The following is a 19,081-nucleotide window of genomic DNA, read 5'->3' as shown; positions in this document are numbered from 1 at the left end:
AGCCCCTGCAGCGAGACAAGACCAGCTACATGCCAGATGAGACATGCAACTGTGCCACAAACCAAATGAGGATTTCTCCTTGTTCCCTGTCATGGCTGGAGAGCTGCCCCCAGCAGCACAGCACTTTGTTCCCTGGATGTGCCATGACCAGAGCTAATGCTGTGCCTGATCAGGCCACACCATCAGAGGTACAATAAGCAATGCAAATCATCTTTAACACACTAGCTGAATAAAAGAAGGAATTTAATTTATGAAATTATGAAACCCAGGATCTGATTGACCCAGACACACACGTTACCTTGGCACTGTCATTTATAACATTGCCATCCTTTCAGATCAGGCCAGGGCTTCCAGTAACTCAATCTCCTGTGAAATTATTCTCAGGAGAATTTGCAATTAATTCCAACAACATGGTCTTTATTAATGAAGCCAAACTTAACGTGCCCTTTTGCAGTTTTTTTCAATATCCTATTCCACTTGTCCCTCTGCCTCCAGAGAGGAACAGAGAGAATAAAACTGCCACCTCACAGACACTGCAGAGAAGGACACCCCCAGCTGTCACCAAGTCAAAGCACAGACTCTCCTAAAGCACTCTCACCTGAGATTTGGAGAAGCACTTTACAGGCAGTAATGAATCAGACCCCTGCAAAGCGAAGCCATGTCCTCTCTCTTCAGAGACAGTCTCCTTGCGGCAGTTTCCTTAGATTAAAGCACAGTCAGAGTTTTGTCTTTGGGAATGATAGTTTAAGAAATCAATACACAAAAGGTGATGGGAATTGAGAAGCCAGAAACCTCTCTCGCTTCTCCGATAGTCCCACTTCCCCAGGTGAGGGCTTGGGCAGGATTCCTCAGAAACACCTGCACCAGCAATACTGGCATGGGATCATGTATTTTACCAAGACTTTTTTCAGATTATATTTCCTGTCACAGGTTTTTCCTGGGAATCTGCTGTCTGTCCTTCATCAAAGAAGCGAGAGCAGCAGCAATGGAGGTTCTCAGATTCACATGGAATTGGCAATCCACAAACTTGGATGAGAATCAGCTCCTCTGAGCAGACGGACTCACCACCCACAGCGCAGCCCTGCACTGGCCTGGAGGCAGCTGGTACCAACTGCAGTGTGAACACACTGAGGTGCAACATGCCAAGATATGCTTCTTTTTCTACTTCTATGGCTTATGACTGGACTGCAACCTTAAAAGAAATGTTAGATATTCCTCCTGCCAGATTCAGACTCCCCAGGGGCAACAAGGCAGGATTTAAGATGGAAAGATCATCTCAAACCCATTGAGGAAACAGCACAGCAAACCTCCTCCATATCTCCCGGACACACACAAAATTTAGAAATAGTCAGATAAAATGATGCCAAATAATAATCCCCAAAAAATGGAAAGGTTTGAGGGAAAGCAGGAGGAGAGTGACATTTATCTGCTGTGAATAAGATTAGCATCTGCAGGCAGCCACGCCAGAATAAACTGCAAATCACTGTCAGGATTTTAACTGCAAAAGTTCATTGCCTATCAGTCTATCAGTATCCCAGCCTTTTCAGATTGAAACTGTTGGAGATAAAGACAAACACATGAATTAATAGCCATAGTTATATCCTGGACATATGCACTGGAGAAGGTGGTCTCCAAGCATAAGCAATTGTATTTGTACCCAGCCACAGAGGAAATGCCCCATCCAACACTTGCAAAGAAAAATGTAATTCTGTACCTGCTGGTGTTCTTTCAGAGTATGTGTGCTGCTCTTCTCCTTGACATCCCAATTCATCTTTTTTCAGTCCTCTCCATTACTGTGCCCAACAGCTCACCACCACCTAAAACCTACAGCTACTTCTGGTACTGGGTGCAAGAGAGGAATCCCAACGAGTAGCTTGGCGTAACATCAGCATAGTGTTTCTGAGTTCAGATAATCACATTTTTTTTCACTCCTGTCCTGTAATGAATATTGAACAGGCAGGGCATTGCTCTGCTCAGTAAAGCAATTTGCAAAATGCCACTGCAGAGTTCCACAGTTTGTCTTTTCAGACACCAGGTAATGTCAAGTATTTATGAAATTGGTCATGGATGATCACCCACAGTTTGCAGCCAGGCTGAGCAAGTAGTGTTATTAAATACTGCAAGCCAGGTTTAATAAACTTACTCAAATAGAAGAAATACTTGCACATTTAATGAACAAAACCTGTTACTGCAGCCAAGAGCTAGAGGAGACCCTGGAGAATCTGAAAGGTGCTTCAGCAGGACTCAGACCAGCTGTTAAACATCTGTGTCCCCTTCTTGGCCAGTGCAACAAACTGGCCATAGACACTTCAAGCCAATCACCCATACACACCAGCATTCTCTTGCCTGAGATGACAGCAGCCAATCTCAATTCATGGTGCACTACAGTGATTTTAGAAGCTGCTTTTTTGAACAAAAAAGCTCCCCTGTCCTGGGGCAAGTACACACAAACACAAACCAAGCACAGACATTCAAGTGGACTCAGTGGCTGCCAGCAACAGCTTTCTGTTGCTCATGTGTGAGAAGCAAAACAAATTCAGGAACATTTTACCACAGGCCAGCATATATGATCTGTTTCTCATGACTTTCCCAGTAGCATCACCACCACATTTCAATATAGAGTGTTGGTTCAGAGGTCCAGTGGTAAATCATGGATCATGAACAGCTTGCAGGCACTGGGAAGGATCTTTGCTGATTCCTTCCCCAAAGAGCAGCCTGCAGGGCTGATGACCAGGCTCCCTCTGAGCAAGGGAGAGCAGATGTCAAATACAGCCAGGCTGCAAGGGAGCTGGCCTGCCACAGCCCAAATCCCAGGGAGCTGGAAATGCTGTCTTGCATCCCTGTGGGTGGGACCCTGCCTCATGCCTGTGCATCAGGTTTAAGCACCAGACATGCCAGACTCTACTCTTCCTCCCATGTGCTCACCCTACCTGCTATCTCATTGGTTTTATAGTCCCTGGTCCCAGCCAGCTCTGCTTCTGTGCTGCAAATAACCAAATGTCATTTTTGCTACCTGAAAGGAGAAAATGCAACAGAAAGGGAGTGAGAAAGAATTCCCTCTGTTTCTTTCTGAACAACAAGGAGCCATTTATAACACAGTGAGGTTCACTGTTGCACGAAAGCAGTGCCCTTTCCCAGCTGGCAGAGCCTCTCTAGCAAGGACAGCCTCGCAGTAGCCTGCAGGATTTCTTTTTGCCTGAGGTAGCTTAACCCAGTTTTTCATGTGGATAATGAAAATCCACAGTGGATGAGATTTGATGTGGCTGCTGTTCTCTGGGGCTCTACGCAAAGGCTGAAGCACCAGGAATGTATGAGCAGCTCCACCTTCTTAGGGCAGATTTCTGTAAAAATGGGTGGTTGCAAGGCTCCCTTCCCTCACTGAAAGCAAACCATAACACTTTATCTGAAGTCAAGGGAAGTTATACTTGAGGTTCAAAAGTTGCCCTTCTCTCCTGTCAGCACCTCAGGGCTGTGTGATAGAGGCAGTCAGCAGAGCACAAACTGCTCCCTAGGCAGGTGACCTAAATCCTGCTTTGCCCAAGGATGCTGAAGGACACTGACAGGGTTTGTGTGCTGCCTTCCCTCCCCTCCCCACCAGCTTAGGTGCTCCAGGGCGTCCATCCCCTCAAGCTGGAGCAGTGCAACTGCTCTGCAGTCCCTGGGGCTGACAAGAAATCTCCCCTAGAGAGGGACAGCCTTCAGAGGCTCTGGTGACAGGGCCAGTGTCACACATGCCAGATCTGTATCCCCATGGGTGCACATCCACACTGGATGGCTGAAGAGCCCACCTCTGCCCTTCCAGCAGGAGCATCTCTGGCCACACGGTGCACGAGTATCCCAAAGAAATGGAAAGAACAGCAGAGCTGTCGGACTCTGAGCTGCTCAAAGCAGTGGGGAGAAGATGGAATCAGGAGTGTTTTAGGAAAGAAGCATAAAGGGTCACCATTGGGGGATATTTTGGCACCTTCACACAGGCCTTGACTTTCACAGGAGGTTCCTTGGATGGACCCAAGCCTCCAAGCCAAGCTGTGGCCAAAAAACTTCACTGTAACATTGCAGCAGCGGTTGGGAAAAGGCTCAGGCTGCCAAAAGTTGGCATGGCTGCCAAAAGTTAATTAAAACAACAAAAACAAACTGGAGAGAGGGCTGTGCATATGACAGGGTTCAGCAGTCGAATCAGGTAGAGCTTGTGCTTATTACATGCGTCAGACCAAACTCCCCACAGCGATTCCTCTACCTTTCCACCTCCTCAGGGCTAATTTAAGAGCTCTTCCTCACAGCCCATAATAATAGAGAGAAAGAAAATCAAATCCTGCTCTGCCAAAAGGAAGAAACTGGAACAAGGGAACCGGCAGTAAACTTGTCCTGCTGCCATCTCTGGCTTTCCTAAGGAAATTCATGCTCCAGGTCACCCAGTCAAAGAAAAGAGAGCTGCCAACAGGATGCACGACTCTGATCCTACCCACAAGGGGAGCCAAGTCCATCTGCTGGGAAAGGGAAGGACATTTCCCACAGATCAAACAGCAGTGGGGTGGGACGCATAGATGGACACAGAAATAACCATCCTGCACAAGCAAGCATTTTCTCTGGGAATACCTTGGGCTCAGACTGCCTCTTTTGTATGCGCAATTCCCCCACCAGAATCTTTCCTGTGAGGAGCAGGTAACCTCCCCTGCTCCACCGGAGAGCACCAGCACAATAGCAGAGCTCTTCACACAACAACAGGAGCAGTAACTCTGTTTGTGACTACTCCTGCTCTACCTGTGCGGGCACAGGGAGCCAGGCTGACTCAATGCCTCCTCCCATACAAGTATTCAGGCAAAGCCAGAATTGAAGCAACCAGGCTAAAGGGTCACATAGATTTGGGTTCATCCTTTGTGTCCCCATTAAATGACTTTTTATTTACCCAAATCTATATAAGTTAATGCTTTTTTTTTTTTTTTAAATTTTCACTACCAGGAAGCGCTTAATCCATACAAAGCAGCTCACAGAAGCACTGGCACGAGCCAAAACAGCAGCACTGGTTCCAATTCCATAGTACAGGTGTTCCCAGGGGCAAAAGCCACCTGCCCTTTCTGTCATAATTTCTCTAACAATGGAGCCCAGGGTGCCTCACCTAGAACCAGGACTTTGTGCCAGGTGAGGATATCAAGAAGCTCTTACAAGCCCTTCCCCAGGCACTGCTAACCGAGGTCAAAATTCAAATGCAGCACAAAGACTTTTGCATCCAGGCTAATTGCGAATCCCATGGCATGCTTTCAGAACTCCATATAACTTGTTTTCTTCAGAAGCTCTCAAAGACTGTCCTTAGGGACTCATGCAATGAAAAAACACCAGAATGTCAAAAATGCCATCCTCTACCTAAGAGACTATTGAAAATGCAAATTCTATGGGCAGACTTCTGTGACAGTTTTGGATAGGAATAAAATTCTTAAAATGTAGAATTTGGTCCCCAAAAGTATTAAACTGCGATTCACAATAAAATACAAAATTAATTTACTAATCCTTTCCAGACTAATTTCTTCCCCATATTTCATCAGTGTGAAAGTCTGAAATTTAAAAACTGTCTGCAGCCATTTTCCATTGTAATATAAAAGTCAGCCAGAAACATCTTCACATTTTATGTGAGAGATTGAGGACACCATTTTGTAAGCAGCAAGAAAAGTAATTCGAGATGAGAGCTGGAGATGGGATTCTCCACCCAGCACATTAAATACCAGCTGCTGGGTCGCTCCTTCTAGATGTGCTCACCTGAGCCATCCCCGGCACGTTCCTGGTGCTGCATTGTCTTCTCTTGCCTGCTGTGCTCCAAAGGTGTTCAGTGCATCCATGTGTTTGTCCAGCCTCAGGACACTTCAGGCGGAAAACGTGAGCCAGCATGGACCAAAAGGATTTAAGAACCCAGTAGCCAATTGCCTAAGGAAAGACCAAAGGAATGGAATTAAAACCAAAATATTACCTCCACCTGCCCTTCAAGCTCCCATCAATCTCTGGGGTAGACATTTCCCAGTGCACATTTATACATTTGCATGTTTTACAGCCCTGGTTTCCACTGAAAGGGCTGTCATATCCATGGAGTAATTTTCAACAATATGAAGAGCTTTTGTCCTAAACCTGGTACCTGGAAACATCTTTTTTTTTTTTTTTTCTTTTTTTGTCTTCTCACTCACTACTTGTAAAGAGCAGGCATGAATTAACTCCCTATCCATATACTCCTTACTGTTCATGATCTAACCTCTTCTTGTACAGGCACCCTGCCTTTCTAGCTCAGAATGGGACAATTTTTGCTCCTTGCTGACAAAGGACTTCAGATTTAGCAGGGAAAGAAGTGGCCCCTGGCATCCACTCTGTGCCACTTGTCTTGTAATTGAGCTATGTCTGTCTTGTCTCCCTTATTCCATTTCCCCCTCTTACGATTTAACCAGTATGATGTGCAAATACTTTGATCCATTCCAGCACCATTTTACAGACCTGCTCTGTAAAATGGAAACCACAGAGATACCCAGGTGGACAACCAATTTTTGGGATGTTCCCTGAGTGAACTGACAGACCCTCGAGAGCACCAGTTCTGACCAGCTGCCTGCAAGCACTGCTTGTGGACACCTAGCAGTGTTCTCTTTGCTGATTTCATCCAGAAAAATAAACAGCTATAGGCCCAACACTGATTTGCCTTGCCACACTGGATTTGCTGGAAGCTGAGGAAGATGTAACAGCCCTCAGATCATTCAGAGCACTGCCTGGCTGTCCTTCTTACAAAGCCCCAAGAACAATGTGAGTGAGAAACTCCAGTGGGAATCTTACACAAGTAACAATCATAGGGGTCCCATCCAATTTGTCTGGAGTTGAGAGGAGGACCTTTACCCCTCATCATCCCTTTGTCAGCCTTGAGGACAGCTCAGGGAAGAGCTGTAGCAATGTGTGACCTGAAAAACCTGCTTTGCACCCAGTTTAAGGGCTCATTCTGTAAGGGCAAAAGTAAAGAAATGACAGAATCATATTCCAGGAGCTCTGATTCTATGAAAAAATGGTATAAGGAGTTAAACATAATCAGCAGAGAAATGGCTGGAAGTTGAAGCTAGACATTCAGCCTGGAAGCAATTATTCATTATAAAAAACTTATATTGGAAGAGCTGGCAAAAGGAGAATTAGATCAGCTGAAGATTTCCTAATTCTCAAATTCATCTGTTTCTCAAGATGTTTAAACTTCCTAAATTTTATTTTTAAAACAAAATTGTCCTAAAAACTTCTGAAAATTCAGCCAGCCTTTTACATCTGAGCTCTTGCCAGAGGTCACATCCAGACAGAAGCTGAGCACTTGGGACAGATACCACTGCTGAAGATGTCACAGCTGATGCTGTAGGATAGCTTGATCACATCTTTCCTTAAACTATGAATTACTGACTTTGAAATACATTCTAAGCTGCAGCTCTGCATCTGCTTCTCCACACCCTCTCACTTTGCACCTCTTTCTCTTCTGCTTCACTTTTTTTTAGACCTTTTCTACTGAGACACCAAGAAGACAGCCTGTGTGTGTTTTCTTTCATTTTCTTTCAAAGCTCCTCCTGTGACAGAAGCTCTGATCCTCACCAACGACCTAAAGATGTCCCCCTCTCTCTAATAACTCATTCAACAGGAAAAGTAAAATCAATGTCTTCATACAATTCTGAAACCAGCTGGGAGAGAGCCTGACACCAGTATGATGCGCTCCAAAGCACAAACTGCACACAAACCACAACCTACATGCAGGGTGCAGCATTTTCTTTCTCCAGACTGTCTTGGCCAAAGTGTTACATCCTTTTCTAGTAGGAAAATAGGAAAAGCCCTGTCGAACACTGGCTTTATGTTGAAATCAAAACCTTGATGCAAAGCTTAAAATCGTTTTGTCTCTCTCACCCTTGTTCCTCCTCTCTTGATACTACAGCTGCTGCTGGCTTCAGATATAGCAATAAGGCTGTTTTGGCATAAGTTATTATTATTATTGTTACAATAGGCATCTCAACTGGAAGACAAACCAGAGCATCCCTCACCTCAGTCTCATACAAAAATATAAGGCTTGATTTTATGGTCTAGTTAAGCCAAGCTCAAAGGGCTTTCAGCTACCAAGAGTGACAACACTTTCTATGTTTGGCTTGTTGGTTATTTTCTTTGGTTTTTTTGCCAACCTTCCCTATATTGTTTTATGGAATGAGCAGAAATGCTATCCCAAGGGAGGAGAGGATCAGCATTCCTTTCCCTGCCAGCAGCAACAAATAGCTTGGCCCAGCTGAGCACAGAGCTGCCACCAGGAATCTACTCCTGCCCACTTCAAAAACAGCCTGCTGGACAGGGAGAGAGGTGGCACAGAAGCTGAGAAAAGTATTTTACAGAAGTGGTGCTGCTACATAGAGCACAACGGACCCTTCATAGTGATTTTCTAACCTTGTTTTCACCAGACTACCAAAGGTGACCTTTAATTAATACAGCTTTGACAGAAAGCTATTTGCTACTCCCAGATCCTTTTTAATTTAAAAATACCTCAAAAAGTCCTTGTATTAAAAACATCTTCTGGGTAGAAATAGGAACTTGAAATCCAACAGATCCCTCTTCCTGCATACAGAGCAGCAACCCGCTGCTGTGCTGCAAGAAATCAAGCCAAATCAAAAGGGTATTTTGCACCCATTCAGACCTCTTGGAGGGCTGTAGAGAGAACATCTGTGGACTGACTTTATTCCCAATTTTTAAGCTTGATTACTAGCAGATCTTAAAATAGCTACTGGAAGCTAAGCTGTAAATAAAATGTGCAGACTAACAAAAGCTGAAACCCTGACATTTGTGCTCATTCTGTAATCAAGGCTTATTATCCCAGAGTTTTTTTCAGTGGCTTCATTCACTTGAAATGATTCTTGAGAGGAACAAGCCTCTTGCTAGAGCGATCTGTAAGAAGCTATTGCTATGAAATTATTCGCTGTGTTTCATGCTTGAAGGAGGATACAGGTGATGCCTGTGTGCCACTCATGGCCATGTAAATTCATACAGCATCTACACTTAAAATAAACCTAAGTAAGGCAAAGTGGATGTTGGTATTTGTTTTCAAAAATTAAACATCTTTAAACATCTAAGGTTATGGCAGTAACACCCCAGAATGGAACCAGACAGTGCTCTACAGAATCTACTTCAAACAAGACAATAGTCTTTACTTCAAGAAGGTTGCAGCCCTTTTATCTCTCCCAAAATTTATCTTCCTTGCAAATACAGAAAGGCATCTTTTTGAAAAATCAGGATTTTAAATGCTTCTGTTAATCCACAAAGAGTAAAGTTTAAAATTCCCTTATAAAACCAGTATAAAGACATCTCTCCTTTTATGCACAGCGACAAGCAAGCAGAGAAAACCCATGCATAAAAAACTGCTAAAAAGCATGACCTGAATTTTCAGACAATGAATGGGAAACTTTTTTTCAGATCTATGCACTCAAGTAACATGGCAACAAGGGAGTTCTTGGTCAGCAGCAATGCAAAAATTTGCTGGATGTTTCATTCAGTCCTGCTTCTCACACTAAGAAGTGAACTGAGAACTGTACACACAGGAAACATGGAAGACTCCAGGCAGAGATGTAACAGACTCCTACATTTAACACTAGATTAGATTAAAAGCTTCTATTGCCAGAAGCCCATGGTAATTATATTTAGGTAGCACCTGCCAGCTCCCAGGTGTTAAAGGCCATTTAAGATAGAGAATCCTCATTTGAATTCTCAAATTTAATCTGCAGATGGAAAACTGTTCCTTTTGTTTACTGCAGCTTGACAAGGCCTTTTTATCTTTTGCCATTAATATTAAAGACTTATTTCCTTGATTTAATTTAGATTTTGAAAGTCCCTGACTTCTACTACACGAGAAAGTCTGTATTCTTGACTTCTTTCCCACAGGCTGTTGGGCAAAACTCTTCCTGTGAGTATAATTAAAAGAGTGGAAATGTTTCATTGTTTCCTATAGATGCTTCTGCAGGTTCAGCAGACTGATCCTGCCCTTGGGGCTGACTGCAAAGCTGAGTTTCTTAGACCAGGAGCAAAGAACCCAGCCCTGTATGCCATGGAGTGAGAAAGAATGATGTGCCCCAAAAGCTGACCTGTGGCATCTCTGAGGCTGCACAGAAGGTTGCAGATGAGATTTTTGGTTCCATCTCCAGCCCACTTAGCTTGCACCCCAGCTCTGCCAAAGGGATGTGCCAGGCCATGCCCTGTTGGCATCCCCATTTGCTCTTATGGCAGCAGGAAAACTCTTTCACATCTCCTGAGTGGAATTTGCTTCCTCCCCAGCTGTCCTGATGCAGGTTCACAGTGTTTGCCCCTTAAAAAACCTTTATCTTTAAAAAAAAAAAGTATTTTTTGGTTTAAATACTTACAACAGGTCATCTGGTGCAGCACAGGCAGTGGAGTGCCCAGCCTGCACAAGAGAGCAGGGACACCACAGGAGTCCATGAGCACTGGCACCCTGAGGGGCTGAGAGCTCAGCTGCACCAGCCCCTGGCACAGGGATTGCTGGCAGCAAAGAGGGGCACAGCAGGAATCTCCAGAAGCTCAGGCCGAGAGGGGCAGGAGGGGGAGTGCCTTGACAATATATTTTCAGGTGACTATACAGTCAGCATTAACTCTCTCCTCAGTGTAACACAGCTTCTAAAATAAGACAATTTCCTCAAAATTACAGTATTAAACACAAACAAAACCTTTTCATAAATACAAATATACACCCACATATACACACTTATAGAACAGGAACTTTATGAAGCAACCAAGTGAAATGAAGTGTTTGAAAACTACTTCAACCTACAAGCTCCAGGCAGACTTTTACTGGCTTTACTCAGCTCTATTAACCAGCACACACTTTTCTATAAAGCGTTCTTCTTTATTTAAGTTAAACAAATTTTCAAGGATGGTTTCCATCTATAAAATGAACAAGTACAAGCTCTGTACAGCAGACTTTTCAAACCAACTGAAAAAAACAGTTTCCAAACTATGTTTTGAAAATCTGCAAAATAAACAGTATCACCATTCTTGTTCTGAAGACGGTAAGAAAAGTTCTCAGGAGACTCCATCACAATTTGCTTCAAGGGCTCTTAATTTATCTTTCAAATGGATGAATTTCTTCAGCATTAAAAACCCCTAAAATCACAGTAAGTAACTTTGGCACACTGTCATGTAAACATAACAAAAGGATACCACTTCTTGTCCATTCTCTCAAAGAAAATAACACGGCTCCTATATTAAAACCCTATGCACAACATCCATGGGGAATTACTGAAAAGATATTCCAACTTTATGAATATTGTAGACATTAATGACTTAAGAAATGGAATATGGATTTTTTTTTTCAATTTCTTTTTACTAGCAATTCTGATTCAGAGATAAGAGGCAGGTCAATATTCAGAGTTGCAGCTGCTGATTTCAGTTAGTACCACCCTCAATTAGATCAAAGCTGTGAATGGAAATACCTCCATGGTTGAAGCTAAGTGGTTGGATTTTTTAATTTCCTTTTAAATTCTTTTTTCCAAAGCCCCAAACAACTGGTTTGCTGCTGAGCTCATATTTCAGCATTTATTTTCCAAAACACGAAGGCATCTATTGCTATGTTTATGAAATACTTCTTCAAGTTCTCAGCTAGGTTAAAAGGCTACAGGGAGAGACTAAAAGCTGAAAGTAGTTTATCCACTGGCCTTTAAAACAGGCAAGTTTTGGAGAAAGTGGATTGTGGATAAGCAGAGAAAAAGTATTAATTATTTATTTAAAAAGTTATATGATGATGGATGGGTAAAACTGGATTTGAGGGCCCCATCCAAAAGGTAAGGTACCTGCAGATCATAACTTCAGACACAGCAGGTTATCTGTGGGCACGGTGAAGCCACCTTGCCCATGAGAGTACCATCTCTACACCTGATGCATAGGTACAGCCAGGGGAAAATAAAAAATCAGGAATCTACTTCCAGGACAAAGAAAGAGGGGAACTGTACCAGCATACTACAGTACAGCAGATGATTTTCATCTCCTTATGATCAACCCTTATATTATCCCAAGATCCATCTTTCCAAAACCACTTCCTGGCATTCCATGTCTGCACTAATTTTTGTCAATGCTGTCTCACTCATTAATACTTTTTTACCTTCCTTCTCATTTTAAAAGCTCATTGAAGCATTTGCTTTTAATAAAAAAGTATATAGTCTATGCAAACATAAGAAAGGACAGGTCAAAGTTGGGGTTACCTTTGACAGCATTGTTTTATAAAAATTACATCAGCTGGACTGAAGCTGCAAAATGCACAAGTTCTATGGTTAAAAACGCATAGGCTAAGCAGGTATCCAGGCTGATTCCCAGAGTCAAGCCTGAATACATTCAAAAGCTACATTTAAAGAAACAAAATGGAAGAAAATTCCCCAGTAGTAGGTCTATAAATTAAGCAAGTGCAATTCAGAGATATTACATAGCCACTCATCCTTGCTAATTAAAATTCAGATCTTGTGCTGTTGTCAGTGGTGTTTCAATTCTAACTTATTTCTACAACTCAAAAGGGGAGTTTGAGACAATTTTTTCCTCATTAGGGCCCAGAATAAAACTCTGCTGAACCAGAATACCTGCACAAAGGCTCTGTGCAGTTTATATAATTTTGTAACAAAGGAAGAAATATTTTAAAGACAAAGTACTACAGAAATGATCAACACAAATATAAAGCACAGATTTAACATTATCCAGAGTACAGGTGATGAATTCTCAAGCTGGAATAAACAATCCAAGCAATCATCTGGGCAGATGCATTGACTTCCTTTGCTATTTTTTTTCCTCCTCCTGAGTTTCATGATCTCCAGCAAGGGCGAAGTGTTAAGAAGTAGATCCAGTTTGCAAAGCAAAAGCATCCAGTGTTAGCATGGACATCACACCCAGCAGCACAAAATCCGCACCCTCAGAGTTTCTCTCTCCTAGCACTTCGATCCAATTTCTGGTTATACATATGTCAATCACTTTGTTATAATTATAGGATGATGAAAACTGATACAAATCATTGGGAGCTGACAATATATATACTTTCATATATTTATGTTTAGAGTCCATCATAGAAAAGTTCATATTCAAATTACCAAGTACACACAGGAGAAAAAAAAAACTTCAAAATGACACTTCTGGTTCTGGAAATGATAAACCATGACTTCTATTCCAATGGAGTTTTCAAATAACCTTCTCCTAGTAATTTTTCCCACCCTCCCTCCCACACTGCTCCCCACAGATGTTTCTTTAGATCCTTTTGTTTACAATACGTCAGTTGTTCCTAGAGTTAGTTATCTGCTGTGCAAGTAGTAGCTGAAGACAGAAAGGAACAGCTGAAGTCTGCAGCGCAATTCCTTCTTCCTCTGAAGTAATGCTCAGTGACATCTTTGCAGAGCTCCGAGTCCCCTGGATCCCTGGTGTCTGCTTCAGCACTCTACTTTCAGATAAAGGTGGAATACTGAGGTATATAAGTTCCGTGGAAAGTTTTAAGAAATACATCAGTAATTCAATCAAAACTTTGCCCAATGTTTTTCAGTTGAAACAGCATTTTGCTTGTAAGTCCTTCTACTGCTGCAGATTGAGTGTGAATTTCCACTGCTGTGACAAAGAAGGATTGCAGATCTCAACGGTGAGACCACCATTTTTGGCATTTCGGCTGTCTAGACAGAGGTTGCTGCCAACGTGCCTCAGTTTAGAATTGCTTTCAATTTGTTCCCATTTCTGGAAGAGAAAATACAGTTATTGACCTGGAAAAGCAGGAAAAGGAACAATTCTACATTATGTCATTTGAAGTCTTCATAAGCTTCCCTGGTTTGTGACCAGAAATGCGTACAAACTGCAATAATAGGAGCAGTTTAGATGATTCTTGAGTATGAGCATGTAAGTTTTGGCAAGCCTTGCCAAAACAGCTGTTCTTTCTGCTAACACTCTGCAAGACACAGAATACACCAACACATTTCCCTCTAGTTCAGAACTTCTCAAATACACTGTTCCACCCTGTTACCTGTGTGACACCTTTGGTCTAAAGAAAAAAATGAGAATCAAAATCCATCCACATACCACTACAATACTGAACATAGAGAAGCAAGAAGCACATTCACTATACACAGCTCTACAGAAATCCAAAAATTTGTCAGACACCTTTTAATTCTACAGAAGATAAACAATCTGTGCTGTCAAAAGTTTTGTCCAAGATGATGTCAAGGACAGAATAAATCCCAAATACAGGATTTTAAAAAAGGAGGGGTGGGGTGGTTTCTCTTGTATGTCTACCATATAATGCCTGTAAACCTCATCAATAAAATCTTGCTTCCATAGTTTCCCTCTCTGAAGAGTGGCAAGAAAATTCCTTCCTTCATCAATAAACAGCGTTTCAGTTACCTGTCTGCAAAAACAGAGATAGAGAAGCAAGGAAGCTGGCAGATGATCAGAACTGATGACTGAGCAGAAAAAAATGATTTGTTTTATGACTAGATCAGAAAGATGGCATGACTTTGCAAATATGATTTTCCTCAGGCATGGGAAATAGATGAAGTTACAACGCTGCATTGATAAAAATGAATTTCAGGATTTCTAGTGCTGCTATAAACAGGCCAGAACTGAAAAGGAGAGCCAAACCAGATTCTTCTGAGAAACAGAATGCATAATATTCTAACTTCACTGAGTGAGACCTTTCAAAAAGACATTGTGGAACATACAAACTCTTTCAGAAGACACTGGAGATAGTTAAGCACTGTTGCATATCAATGGGTGAAATCTTTACTTAAGTCTCTGTTGGGATAAAGCTTACTCTGCCTTTATGACATCGTGAATCCTAGCTTCACACACAGACAACAGTAAAAGTCGAGCCTACAGAAGATATGACAGATCACCAGTGCATTGTTTATTCACCATCCTTGTTTTCCACATTGTTTGCAGAGTGCAATCATGACATACTAACCTGTCTGCTGTCGTTTTCCCTACAGCCCTGAAGTTTTATTAGTGAACCAGGAGCTCTGTCCACAACAGTAAGGCACAAATCCATGTGTTTCACTGACTTGTCCTTTGTTAAGGCCCATTCCTACAAAAAGGAAGAAACAAAAAATGTACAAAATTGTGTACGTTAACACGTGCTACCTCTGCATATACAGCACAGGTTAAAATCCTGAAAATAGCTGTGTACGAGCATTGGAACAGTCCGTAGCTTCCCACAGGGCAGGAGATGAAAAGTCCTTTTCAAACAGTAATTCGAATTGCTTCAGTGTCCCCACATCAGCTCAGGGCTGAGCTTGCTGTTTGCTCCCTCTGCTGGCTTGGCACAGCTGCTGCGGGCAGTCACACAGGGCCTCGTGCAAGATATTCCTCCAAATGCTTATTTAGTTAGATATTTGTTTTTGTATGCATGTGTGCGTATTTAACTTTTCACTTTCTTCTATGTGGAAGGATTTTTACATTTGTAAATCTATATATATAAAATTATATACATAAAAACCCTAAAAGCCTTGTCTGCACACCACTGGCCACTCTGCCCACCCGCTGAACCAAGCACATGGACGGCAGTGAGGAAACCAGCAGTTCTTAATACAATAAAGACCACCAGAAAGCAATACACAAAAGGGATAGAGAGGATGTTCCTTCCCATCCAAGGCATGATGTACAACAATCTCGGTTAAATGTCTTTAAATATGCCACTCTTAAATAGAGAGCAAAGAGAAGCTGTTCTGTATGTACTGCTGCCCAGCTTCTTTGATCTCAGCGTCTTTTCACACAGAGCCTGATCTTGCACTGATGTTCAGACTCTCTCCATATGCCCCTCTCCTTTCAAGTTCGGTCTCCAGGGTCCACACTGGTCTCCATTTGTCTAACTATCCTTTGAGGAAAGAAGCCACTTGATTAAAGCCAGGCTAATGATCTAAATCATGCTTATAAACTACTTAAAATGACATTAGAGTCTCTCGAGCAACTAAAAGAGGATTTAGAGTTGTATAATACAAAACCTTAGACATACAGGGCCAAGCCTGTATGTTAAATAACATTTAAATGTTATTTTGCATGTAATTAGTGTTTCAGAAATAAAATAAATGTATAATTACTGTTAAACTCAGAAGATTTAAAAATTATTAAATCTCTTTGGGAAGAGATGTTCAGAACACTATCTGAATTTTCAACCCAAGAGATTACAAGTAATCACAATCATACAGGTCCCAAGCCACTGGATGAGTACTATATTCTGCAAGTACCAGAATTATGACAACTATAGAAAACAAAGCAAAGCCAGGACAAATCTGTGAATCCCTTTATTTGTCTTCCAAACTCTTAAGCTGATAACGTCTCCTTTTACTCTCAGTATGTTAAACTCAGATGACAGTGAAATGACTCGTCTTCTCAGTTCTGTCTAGTTTGTAAGATGTCAACAAGAATCATTAATATATAATAAAATATTAATAGCCACTTTTTTTTAGCCACAACTAAAGGAATTGAGGAATTACAAATGCCCCCAAACTCTTCCCTGGTAAGATTTATAGTGAAATATGACAGTTGAAAATACTACCAAGGATGTAGTGAAACTTGCATCTGAGAACCCTGTAGTAAGAGTTAGAGCCTTGAAATTATTGCTTTTATACATCTTCACCCTTTCATCAAAAGGCTGTATGAGTCCCAGCCTCAACAGAAATTATGCAAGAAGTTAACATATTTAAAAGTCACAGTACAGCTGCTTCATAAAAGCTCCAAGCTCTGTTGCTGAAAACATCTACATTATGCTCCTTCACGTAACAAGACAGTGTACAGATACTTTCCTCCACTGATCAGTAACTATTTCTATAATGGAGATAAGATGGAACAAGTTTCACTACACCAGAGAAGAAAAATTGCAAGCAGTGTATATGCTCAGGGCACAGGCTGGAAATTGGATAGCTTTATGCAAAAATCGAAATATCTGAGAAAAATCTGTGTCAAATCAGAAATAAAAAGTTAGTAGATAAACTAACCTGAAATCTTCCCCTTGAACCTAAGTGCATTTGTTTTTACCTTTAGCTCTTTATCACAATCCTGCATATTTGCATATTGTCAAGAAGACCACAAGCACACCTCAGCCCTCTGGAGGTGCACAACTATCACTGAGTTCTACCAACCTGGGGGAGGGAAGAGCAGGGGAAAAGGGGACAGAAATCCCATTTTTACTTAGGTTTTGCATTTTATTTTGTGTTGAACACAAGACAGAGTACAATCTTCATGTTATAGAAAATTGCCACAGCCCATAATATCAGAGTACCTTTAACTCCCCAGAAAACCTCCTGGTAAGAATAAGGTGCAAAACACAAAGGACAGATCTAAAGATTGTGGTTTGTTCCTTGTCCCTCTCCTCCCATGCTGTTATTTCTTTTCAACCCTATATGAGTTCTGCTTGCACATAAAACCTGGTTTTGACCCATTCTGCCTCTTAACCTGTCTGAACGTCCTCTCAAATGTATTTGTTCAGAGCAAGTACATAGTGGTTTGTCAAGTCAGTGCCACAGAAAAAAACCCATACTTAGAAAGAAGAGGGTCAGCTTCAGGGGAGGGGAGTCTGAAAGAGGAAGATAACTGTGTATCTACAAAGAATACACAACATCAGCAGAAAATTCTAAGATTTGTGCTCCAAGGCACTTGTGACACATCTACCTGTTCTCCCAAAAACCCTACTGTGGTTTCTAAAAAGATGAGGGTACTTTCATAAAGGTAATTGAAGAAGCCTCCACAGATAAAATCTCTTTATTGACAGGAAAAGGAGGCATTTCTCACATGTTGATTTGAATGAATTGTCATCATACATCTTCCAGGAAATTACTTCATTTTAGGCTTTATCTTATTTTAGGTTTTTCCCCTTCTAATTTAAATTATAGTGAACTTCTGACACTCATTCAAGTGTAGTTTTTAATTGGTCAGCTTTCTATTTTAACAGCTGTACTTGACACATTATTATTACATTTGATTTAAAATCAAGTTTAATCTGACAAGGAGTTAGTGACAAAGCAGCACACAAAGCAGCGAGAACCTCTGTGTGTATTTCATGAATGATAACTAAGTCACAACTGCATAAATAGAGTCTTTGAAATAATGAATGCTCTCATTTAAAGATCTGACACATTTACAATTAGCTTAGGAGTAGGATTAGAAAGGATTTGTTAAAACACTCCCCTTACTGTGAGTGAACATTTAGGCACTGCTGTTTTCTAGAAGAGCCGAATGGGGATTTATGACAGATTTTTTTTATACTCCACTATTCCAAACTGTAAATGACTAACAGTGAAGCACAGCAAAGCATTCCTTTATTTTGCTGACCTTAGGACATATGCTTAATGCAACACAAGTATTTTCAGAAGTAAAAGTCACCCCCCAAAAAAATCAAACAAACCATTTCATTGAAAAAAAGCTTTTTATGCAAGTACAAAACCCCTGGGAAGGAAGATATGGCCTCTAGTGCAAAAGCCAATATTAATAGTGACAAAGGAAGGGGATAACATGATGCTCACTGAATTAATCTCTGGGCTCAAATTCTAATCCCGAAAACACAACATTATATTTGAGGGAGAAGCTTTTTAGAGCCCATCTGTAACAACTGATGTGCCGATTTAGCTGCATCTCTCTCTTACCAATACACAGTAACTGCTTGAGTTTAAAAGTTTAGCTTCACTTTCTTTGGTTTAAGACTTACTGTAGAAAACAAAATGAATGGCATACAGACCTGGTTTCCCCCGGCATTATGACATTCATAAACTCCAACAACACCATCTGCAAAATGGCCCAAAGTGTCAAGGCAATTGGTACCCTGTTGCAAAGCCCCAAAGGCTATATCTTGATGATCAGGTACCCTAAAACAAAACCAGAAATATTTGCTTGATTCAGTTCAGGGTTTGTTCGGGAGGTGGGTTTTTTTTTTGTTTTTTGTTTGGTTTTTTTTAACTCCCTGTTTGTAAAAATACTCAGTATTTTTAAGATGAGAGGTAAAGGATAAGTGATGACTCTCATCTGGAAATCTCAATCATCTTTTGAGGGGAGGCAATTATCTAATCATGAACTGATCAAGCATGAGTAAACTTGCAAGCTTACCACA

The 19,081-nt window shown here is 41.4% G+C and overlaps 1 protein-coding gene across 1 annotated transcript in view; it reads right to left on the bottom strand.

Annotated features, from left to right (window-relative positions):
- Window positions 1-10,858: 10,858 nt before the first annotated feature.
- GALNT2 (polypeptide N-acetylgalactosaminyltransferase 2) overlaps window positions 10,859-19,081 on the bottom strand; it is a 90,312-nt gene continuing 82,089 nt past the window's right edge. The window contains exons 14-16 of the mRNA XM_030268306.4: window positions 18,713-18,839; window positions 14,948-15,067; window positions 10,859-13,728 (exon numbers count right to left, since the gene is read on the bottom strand). Coding sequence (XP_030124166.1) covers window positions 13,573-13,728; window positions 14,948-15,067; window positions 18,713-18,839 — 403 coding nt within the window. The 3' untranslated portion in view covers window positions 10,859-13,572. The remainder of the gene's footprint in view (window positions 13,729-14,947; window positions 15,068-18,712; window positions 18,840-19,081) is intronic.

The sequence above is a fragment of the Taeniopygia guttata genome, chromosome 3, assembly GCF_048771995.1.
Source record: "Taeniopygia guttata chromosome 3, bTaeGut7.mat, whole genome shotgun sequence".
Lineage (NCBI taxonomy): Eukaryota > Metazoa > Chordata > Aves > Passeriformes > Estrildidae > Taeniopygia > Taeniopygia guttata.
Note: the sequence above shows the minus strand (reverse complement) of the source record. Positions and strands in the feature narration are given on the sequence as shown.